This window comes from Arachis ipaensis, chromosome B04 (assembly GCF_000816755.2).
Source record: "Arachis ipaensis cultivar K30076 chromosome B04, Araip1.1, whole genome shotgun sequence".
NCBI classification, from domain to species: domain Eukaryota; kingdom Viridiplantae; phylum Streptophyta; class Magnoliopsida; order Fabales; family Fabaceae; genus Arachis; species Arachis ipaensis.
Genome location: NC_029788.2, coordinates 130293831 through 130304354, shown reverse-complemented (window position 1 = coordinate 130304354; position 10524 = coordinate 130293831). Strand labels below are relative to the sequence as shown.

At 36.4% G+C, this 10524-nt stretch overlaps 1 protein-coding gene across 3 annotated transcripts; it reads right to left on the bottom strand.

The window, feature by feature from the left end:
* Window positions 1-4358, bottom strand: LOC107635519 (protein FLX-like 2). Of its 3 annotated transcripts, none has more exons than XM_021122138.1 (5): window positions 4155-4358; window positions 3231-3908; window positions 1848-1993; window positions 1653-1750; window positions 1-614 (listed from the first exon to the last, which is right to left on the bottom strand). In XM_021122138.1, exons 2-5 carry the CDS (start codon window positions 3794-3796, stop codon window positions 177-179), a joined length of 1248 nt encoding a protein of 415 aa, XP_020977797.1. In that variant the 5' UTR covers window positions 3797-3908; window positions 4155-4358; the 3' UTR covers window positions 1-176. The 3 variants fall into 3 exon arrangements, with proteins under 3 accessions (XP_020977797.1, XP_016194491.1, XP_016194490.1); XM_016339005.2 differs by having other exon boundaries at window positions 3231-3821; XM_016339004.2 differs by having other exon boundaries at window positions 3231-3819; window positions 4152-4357.

Here is a 10524-nt window from a genome sequence, read left to right as displayed (position 1 = left end):
GACCTGCATTTTTTCATTCTTTGGTAGATTGCACATTATACATAAGAAAGATGAGGCATACAACTCAGGAAACACTAGACAATATTCATCGATTTTCCCCCAAAGTTGCTCATAAATCTTCCAACCATGCATAACGGGGCAACATCTCGTTACGAGAGGCATGTGGCATCTCAAGGTCATCGCCTAACAGCAGGGTTTACCCCGCGAGGCTGTGCCTCGTATCCAGCTCCACCTCGAGTGGGTGGTGTTGCAGATCCGTAAGGCATATTGTTTGCTGCTGGAGCATGTCCATGTGGGCCAGCAACACCCCTTGACTGTGCATCATAGCCGGCTGTCCTCGATGGATCATAAGCAAGTGCTCTCTGCGGATCGTAACCAGTTCTTTGGGGATCAAAAACCTGTCCTCTCTTTGAATCATAAGTGGTTCCTCTAAATGCATCATATCCAGTCAATCTCTGCGGATCATAAGTTGGCCCTGAAGATGTGTTGTAGCCAGGTCCTCCTCTGGAAGCATCATAAACAGCCCCTGCAGAAACTGGACCCGGTTGAGCACCAGCAGTAGCAGCAGCAGCGGCGGCAACAGCACCACCAGCCCCAGGGATAGGACCACGTCCCTATTAACCATCCAGTCGGATAGAGCATTAATATATATGATCAGAAAAACAATATAATTATAGTCACTGGAATAAAATCAGCATCTTACTTGAACTTATAATCAGAATGAATCAATCCAACAAACGAACCTTTCTAATTGGTAACTCCAATTATCAACAACAAAGAGATTTGTACTACTAGAAGGGCTTAGCTACATGTATCAAATTATCAAACAACACCTCATATGTTCACATTGATATCACTAACATCAAAATCTCTGAAAAAAATTTCTACGTATCCTTGCTGCTAATATACAACTACTACCCTCTATAGATCTTCATACATTCTGAGCAAGCATTCAGTCATCAACCACACATTCAAATTCTTCTCATTTTCTACTGTTAAACTGTATTTCTTTCACTATATTATAAGAAAAGCACAATTACATAGCAGTTACACACACAAAGCATCTTACCCATCTGTGTTACTATTGAATCAGTCCGATTTTTTATCTATAAATAAATGAAATACTTCTAAATATTGCTATTATGCAAATCACGTAACACAGACATGCTACTTCAACAGATTTTGAAGAAGTCTTTATCAAGGTTATAAAAAGACTAGTGTTAAATGTAAAATCAGTGCTATCCCAACGCCAATTATGAGTAACAATTCATTGCAGAAGTAAGATCAAAATATGTCCAATTCAGGCATACTCCATATTATACCACTAAAACACAAACAACTGCTAAGAATTTAATCATTTATAAAACCTGCAACAGGTTGGAAGCATAACAATGCAAGCAAAACATATCATGACTCCTTGACAACAGAGGCAGATAGTTCTAAATACAATTAATTCATTCTACTTTCTACCTAGATACTATATTTAAGGCTAACAAAGTATCAACTTAAAAACATGAAAACATGAAGAAAAAAGTTCAAAGATTAAATTTTATCAAAAATAATATAGAAGTTAATAATATTAGATAATGGATCTGAATGCTGAACTCCCACGAGAAACTTAAAAACAATGTAGCACATGGTGCATCACACACCTGCATAACAGCATAACCATCTTCGTATGCATTTTGTCCCACAGGAAAAGTAGAAGGCTCACTCTCATTAGTTCCAGAGGTGCCACCATATGGCCCACCTAAATTTTATTACATACCATGATCAATCCACAATCTTGAAAAATTGAAGACAAAGGGTTCCAATGTAGAAAACAGGTAACAAAAGGAGATACATACTGCTTCTTCGATCAACATTAGCAGTATTTGTAAGCTCTGCTCGGAGTTTTTCCACTTCCCTAGTCATGGAAACATAGTTCTTTTCCATGACCTGAAGTGATTCGAGGTGATCATTGTATAATTTCTTTTCATAGTCAAAGGTCGCCCTGCATGACCAGAACAGCAGATTATAACTTATAAGGGGCGCATAACATGGCAGCCGACACTACACTAGCATGATGTAAGCACAAAAGGTGAGATAGAAACCAAAGGGTTAGGTTATCATGCTACAAATGTGTCGAGATGCACATAGAAAGATCAAGTGGGTAGATATCAATTGGATATTATGGATGGGACTAAAGGGCCACAATGAAAGCTGTTTGGGTGCTCAATAGAATGGAGAAGAGCAAAAGGAAGATTCAGATATAAAACAAAGAGGAAGGTATGACCTATGCGCCTACCAGTTGCTGACCGCACTAAATGGGACATCCCTACCCAAGAAGGGAAGTATAGATGGCTCAATATATGTTTGGCTCAGTCACAATCCCTGGCTAGTAAATTGTTTGGCAAATTTACCATGTCATCCTTCAAGAGATTCCCATGAGCTCGACTCAAGAAGCCAATGAAATGTCCCTGGCATTCAAACTTCCAGAGGGACTGTTTCTAGAAAATAATTACAGTCCAGAAAGAAAAGGCCAATTGGCCTTGTATAGTAGGGACTCCAGCTCTGGAACAAGCATATTGATTCCAAAACCCAAAAAAATAGGATCTTTGGTTTAACAGTTTATAGGGTAAATAAAATGGAATCTTTTAGATAACCAAAGAAAAGAAATTTTTTAAAAGACAAAAAGTAAAACTAGGCAGACTTAAGGAGCAATTGGGTGCTGTTAATGAAGTTAGATAACAGGAACTACTAAGCCTTATTTCGCGCTATGAGGTTCAGATTCGCTGCATAGATCATACAATGCCACTGCCTTTATCATAAAACAAAGTCTATATAAAGCCACTAGAGTCAAGTCATTTCTGATAGTTTCATCTGCAGTTTTTGTTGGCCTAGGGCTGTTATTAAGCCACAAAAAGGAAAATGGGAAATATAGATAGTCTTACTCTTTTCATTTCTCTAACCATAAGTCCCTCAAAAGATGAGGACCATTATTTACAGAATGCATACAAGCACTGCTAAACCTGTCACATCTCCACATTATCTTTACCCACTGCCTAAGCGACCAAAGCTTCTAAAAAACACTACCATAAGTTCACTTAAAATTAATGGACACACTCATGTCTCACTGAAATAGCATTTCAAATTGTCTATTCTAATTATTAACGAGCAGGAAGCATTGTCATTCAATCCAGCAGCAGTTAAACTTATACCACAAAACTTAAATAAAAACAAACGATTACCTGCAATGCTGATATTCTTGTCTGAGATGCTCCAGCTCTGTGATCAAGGCAGGAATCTGCTGCACATCCGCGTGGACCCTTTGAAGCTCCTGATTCAATTGCTGTGCTTTACCAATAAGCTCCTCCCTGGACACAACCAAGCTCTGGGCCTCCGCTCGTGCCTGCTGCAGTTCATGCTTAATAGGCTCCGCTGTTTGCAGCTCAGCTTCCATCTTGCCAATCTTTTCCAACATGCCCCGTATCTGCTGCTCCCTCTCTGCCTTCACGGTGCCAATCTGCAAGTGCAACATTTGCAGCTCGTGCTGTGCTGCAGCAAGCTCCTGCCTCAAAGTCCCATGTGTTGCGGCGAGCCTCTGATTCTCAGTAGCCAATCTCTGCATCTCCACATGCTGTGTAGCAAGCTTCTGCTCCATCACTTGCGGGGGTGGCAACATATCGAAAGGAGAAAACGGGCCAGGATGCGGATGCATCACAGGAGGCACCTGCTCCGGGTGTAACAAGCCATGCCCCGGGGGAAGTGGCCGCCTCATATGGGGAGGAGGCGGCATTCGACCTTTACTCCCCATTTAGTCTATATCTAAGCGTTGACCTGAACGTGATTTTACACAATTGCATAGAATCATGACTATGTCAGGGAACAAACGCCATTCGATATCAAGTCACCCATATGACACTTCTAACGGGTTTAAACAAAATGAAAATTTGAAGTTTATGCAAGCTAATACCATAATCATGAAATTAGGACACACATATACAGTACATATATGCAAGTCGCCAAAAGACAATTTTGAATGAAAATTTGAGCAAACTGAAGTGAAACAAATATACCCAGAATTCATATAACGAATAAGCTTAACGGGAAAAAAAAAAGATGGGAATCATTCGAATGTAAGAAAGGAGAGAAAGAAAAGAATGTCGTACCTTTTTTTGCCGGAGAGTATGGGGATTTGGGGAGCTCAAGAGGGATTGTGAAATTGTGGTTGGGTAGAGTGAAGATTGAAGCTGGAAGAGGGAAAGTGGGAACACTGAAGAACCCTAATTTGGAGGATGAAGGAAGGAAGAAGCGATGATAGTTCCTTTGGCTTGCTGACAGCTGCATTCGTTGCAATGGTACCTTCTTTTCTCTTTCCTTTTTTATTTTTTTATTTTATTTTTGACGAAATTTTCTTTGATATTACCATTTCGATTTTCGATTAACTTTTTTATTCAAAATCATTATAATATTATTAATGTTGCGAAATAAATAAATAAATAAATAAGATAAATAAGGAAGAGATAATAAAATAAAGTATAAATAGAAAAATACTATTATCAGTATTTATCAATACTATTATACTACTATAAAAATAATATATTAATATTATATTAGTAATAAGAGAAAAATAAATAAGTGCTTTATAGTAAGAAAGAGAGAGAATATTTTAGTTTTATTATTGCTGCAGGTAACATTCATAGGATTACTTCATTATATATAGGCACATGAAGTTCTTCTTTTAGCATTGAAAATAAAAACCAACCGCCCACATTAATGGGCATTCAATTTAACCTTATCACAACACTCCCCTTTGAATGCCCATTTAGGAATATGCCTCATTAAAACCTTACTAAAGAAAAACTCAGTGGGAAAAAACCTTAGTGAAGGAAAAAGAGTACAATATCCTTTGTGACGGGGACTGCCTCGTTAAAAACCTTGTCAAGAAAAACCCAATGAGAAAAAAAACCTGACCAAAGAAAAAAGAGTACAATCTCCCCCTCTTGTCAACATCATTTAATGTCTCGAAATCGGTGCATCCCAATCTCATGTACCAATCTTTCAAAGGAGGATTTTGGAAGTGACTTTGTGAATAAATCTGCCAGATTGTCACTTGAACGGATTTGTTGGACATCAATTGTCCCTTGATTTTGAAGATCATGAGTGAAGAAGAATTTGGGAGAAATATACTTTGTTCTATCACCTTTGATGTATCCGCCTTTAAGTTGAGCAATGCATGCTGTATTATCTTCAAACAGGACAGTTTGAGCTATCTTATGATCAATCAGTCCACATGATGATAGGATATATTGAATCAGACTCCTCAGCCAAAAATACTCGCGACTAGCTTCATGAATCGCCAGTATTTCAGCATGATTAGAGGAGGTTGCTGCTATCATCTGTTTCGTGGACCTCCATGATATAGCTGTACCACCATATGTGAACATGTATCCTATTTGAGATCTCCCTTTATGTGGATCAGACAAGTATCCGGCATCTACATAGCCAACTAGGTTTGACTTCGATCCATAGGGATAAAACAATCCCATATCAACCGTTCCATGAAGATATCGAAAGATTTGTTTGACTCCACTCCAATGTCTTCTGGTTGGAGAAGAACTATATCTTGCTAGTAAATTCACCGCGAATGATATGTCAGGTCGCGTATTATTAGCAAGATACATTAGCGCTCCAATTGCACTAAGATATGGTACTTCAAAACTAAGGATATCTTCATTCTCTTCTTTAGGACGAAATTGATCCTTTTTCACATCCAAAGATCTTACGATTATTGGAGTACTTAATGGATGTGACTTATCCATATAAAATCTCTTCAAGATCTTCTCTGTGTATGTTGTTTGATGAATAAAGATTTCATTTTGTATATGCTCGATCTGCAGGCCGAGACAAAATTTAGTCCTTCCAAGATCTTTCATCTCAAACTCTTCTTTTAGAGTTTTTATAATTGTTGGAATCTCTTCAGGAGTTCCAATGATATTTAAATCATCAACGTACACAGCAATTATAATGAATCCAGATGCAGTTTTCTTTATGAAAACACATGGGCAGATATCATCATTCTTAAATCCGTTTTTGGCCAGATACTCAGTAAGACGATTGTACCACATTCGTCCAGATTGCTTTAGACCATATAAAGATCTTTGCAATTTGACTGAGTATAACCCTTTGCGAATATTTATTGGATGGTTTAGATATCTTTAGTTCTTCAGAGCCTTTCATATAGATATCCCGATCTAATGAGCCGTATAAATAGGCTGTTACCACATCCATTAAATGCATATGCAGTTTATGAGATGCAGATAAACTGACCAAATAACGCAATGTTATCGCATCCACTACAGGTAAATATGTTTCTTCATAATCTATACCTGGCCTCTGAGAAAAACCTTGTGCTACAAGTTGAGTTTTGTAGCGTACAACTTCATTTTTCTCATTTCGTTTTCTCACAAATACCCATCGGTATCCAACAGGTTTTACATCTTCTGGTGTAAGGATTACAGGTCCAAAGACTTCACGTTTTGCAAGTGAGTCTAATTCAGCCTTCATGGCTTCTTTCCATTTTGGCCAATCATTCCTTTGTCGACATTCTTCGACTGATCTTGGCTCAAGATCCTTACTTTCATGCATGATATTTAATGCCACGTTATATGCAAATATTTCATTGACAATTGTCTTATTTCGGTCCCATTTCTTTCCTGTAAAGACATAATTTATCGAGATCTCGTCATTTTCACAATTTTCAAGTACCTGAACGTCTTCTGGCGTTAAAACTATATCAGAATTTTGGACAATTGCAGGTGTCTCTACTATGTCTTTTTCAACAGAAATAATATTTACCTCTTTTCTCTTTCGAGGATTTTTGTCTTTGAAACCGACAGGTCTGCCACGCTTCTAGCGTGAATTTGCTTCGGTGGCAATTTGTCCAACTGGGACATCAATCCAAATTGGGGCATTTTCTGCCGGTATATATGACTTGGTTATCCTCTTTGTATCGGAAAATGCATCAGGCAATTCATTTGCTATTTTTTGCAAATGTATAATCTTTTTAACTTCTAGTTCACATTGCCCTGATCGAGGATCTAAATGCATCAACGATGATGCATTCCAGTTAAGTTCCTTTTCAGGAAGCTTATTCTCTCCCCCCTAATGTTGGAAATTTTGATTCATCAAAATGACAATTCGCAAACCGGGCTTTAAATACATCTCCCGTTTGTATCTCAAGATACCTTACTATAGAGGGAGAATCATATCCAACATATATCCCCAATTTTCTTTGGGGTCCCATTTTGGTGCGATTAGGTGGTGCAATGGGAACATATATCGCACACCCAAATATTCTTAAATGGGAAACATTTGGCTGCTGGCCAAAAGCTAGTTGCATGGGAGAGAACTGATGATAACTTGTTGGCCTCAAACGAATAAGTGCTGCGGCATGTAAAATAGCATGCCCCGAAACCGAGATTTGTTCTCATAAGCAAGGGTCTAGCAATTAATTGGAGGCGTTTAATAAGTGATTCTGCTAACCCATTTTGTGTGTGAACATAAGCTACTGGATGTTCAACACTTATTTCATTAGCCATACAATAAGCATCAAAAGCTTGGGAAGTAAATTCACCAGCATTATCAAGACGAATTGCTTTAATTGTATTTTCTGGAAATTGTGTTTTTAATCGAATAATTTGAGCCAGTAATCTCGCAAACGCCAGGTTGCGAGAAGATAATAAGCACACATGTGACCATCTCGAAGATGCGTCTATTAAGACCATAAAATATCTAAAAGATCCACATGGTGGATGAATAGGTCCACATATATCACCTTGAATCATTTCCAGGAATTCAGGGGACTCGAATCCAATCTTTACTGGTGATGGCCTTAAAATTAACTTCCCTGAGAACATACAGCACAACAAAATTTACTAGTTTTAAGAATCTTCTGGTTCTTTAGTGAATGTCCATGGAAGTTTTCAATAATTCTCCTCATCATGGTTGTTCCTGGATGACCCAATCGGTCGTGCCAAATTATGAATTCATTTGGGCTAGTAAACTTCTGGTTTACAGTGGCATGTGATTCAATTGCACTAATCTTGGTATAATACAACCCAGATGAAAGTGAGGGCAACTTTTCTAATATAACCTTTTTATTTGAATCATGAGTTGTGATACATAAGTACTCATGATTTCCCTCATTCATAGTCTCAATATGATATCCATTTCGGTGAATATCTTTAAAACTCAACAAGTTTCTTCGAGACTTGGTAGACAACATTGCATTATTTATTATGAATTTTGTTCCTCCGGAAAATAAAATTATAGCTCTTCCGGAGCCTTCAATCACATTGCCTGAGCCAATTATAGTATTAACACATTCTTCTTTTGGCACAAGATGGGTAAAATATATATCACTTTTGAGAATAGTGTGCGAACTCGCACTATCCGTAAGGCATACATCTTCATTACATATCCTTGCCATTCTCTTCAAAAACAAATAATAATAAAATGATTAGTATGCACAGTTAAATTGAATACTTGATCGGAATTATTTTTCTAAAAAATACTGCACATAAAAATAATGTCATATACTAAAATTTTATTTTTAAACTTGACACATTTAATAATTTCAAAATTCATAAACATTAATATTTCATTATTTATATACATCATATTTAAAACTTAAATACATAGAAACTAAAACTTAACAATACGTTCCTTACATTATTTATTTACATGAATGCTTAACAATCTCACACATTAAACTATTCCATCATTGATCAAATGACGAATATTTTCTTCAGGATCCTCAAAGAAATCAGATACATCATAATGGGTGGTGGAATTTTTAGCATCATTTGAAACGAAATTTGACTCTTTTCCCTTGTCGTCCTTTTTTAAAGATGCCTGGTAAAGATCAACTAGGTGCCTTGGGGTACGGCAGGTACGTGACCAATGACCCTTTCCACCACAACGGAAACACTTATCCTCTGTTGATTTATTCTGCTCGATATTTCTTTCTTTATCCCACTTCTGGTGAGATCCTCTCTTTTGAATATAATTTCTTTTCTTTCCATAATTTTTCTTGTTATTAAAAGCTTGCCATTTACCTCTTCTGGGGTAATTTGCCGCATTTACTTCAGGAAATGGGGCGGCGCCAGCTGGGCGCGCTTCATAATTTTTTAAAAGCAACTCATTGTTGCGTTCAGCAACAAGAATGCAAGAAATTAACTCAGAATATTTTTTAAACCCTTTCTCTCGATACTGCTGCTGCAGGAGCACATTCGAGGCATGGAAGGTTGAGAAAGTTTTCTCCAACATATCATGGTCAGTTATCTTTTTCCCACATAATTTCATCCGTGAGGTGATTCGAAACATTGCAGAATTATATTCATTTATAGATTTAAAATCTTGTAGACGCAAGTGCGTCCATTCATATCGAACTTGAGGAAGTATCACTGTTTTTTGATGATTGTACCTTTCTTCAAGGTCTTTCCAAAGATCTGCAGGATCTTTTAATGTGAGATATTCATTTTTCAATCCTTCATCAAGATTACGACGAAGAAAAATCATGGCTTTGGCTTTATCCTTCTGGGATGCATTATTTTCAGCCTTGATGGTATCTCAAAGATCCATTGAATCAAGATGGATTTCAGCATCTAATATCCATGATAAATAATTATTTCCAGATATATCAAGAGCATTGAATTCAAGATGAGAGAGCTTCGACATAATGAAAATTTGTTACCTGAGTCTTCCTAAAAATTTGATCAGAGTCTCGTGCTGATAACGTGTTGTGAAATAAATAAATAAATAAATAAATAAGATAAATAAGAAAGAGGTAATAAAATAAAGTATAAATAGAAAAATACTATTATCATTATTTACCAATACTATTATACTACTATAAAGATAATATATTAATATTATATTAGTAGTAAGAGAAAAATAAATAAGTGCTTTACGGTAAGAAAGAGAGAGAGGGAATATTTTAGTTTTTATTATTGCTGTACGTAACATTCATAGGATTACTTCATTATATATAGGCATATGAAGTTCTTCATTCAGCATTGAAAATAAAAACCAACCACCCACATTAATGGGCATTCAATTTAACATTATCACAACAATTAACGAATTATTCTCCTCACTTGCATGGTTTGTTAACATAATTATGTTAAAAATTTAAATAATCAATAGTGTATGTTCTTCAAACAAAAATAAAGAAATATTTCCTTAAACCTTTTTTAACTTTATTAACCAAAATTTGAGGGAATGAGAGAAAGAGAAAGGGTGTTTGGTTTTAAAACTAGAGAATTATGTCACCATACTAGAGATTTTAGAATTTGGAATCGAGAAGAATACTATCGTTTAAAAAGCGAATCTTTCTTCATTTTTTCGACAATTTACCTAAAGATATATCGAAAAGAGAGTTGTTTTTTTGTTCAAATGGACGGAATGAATCAATGACATATACCTTATTCGGAAGCAAAAAAGTAGCAACCTTTTATCTATTTTTTTTTGTGCACTACA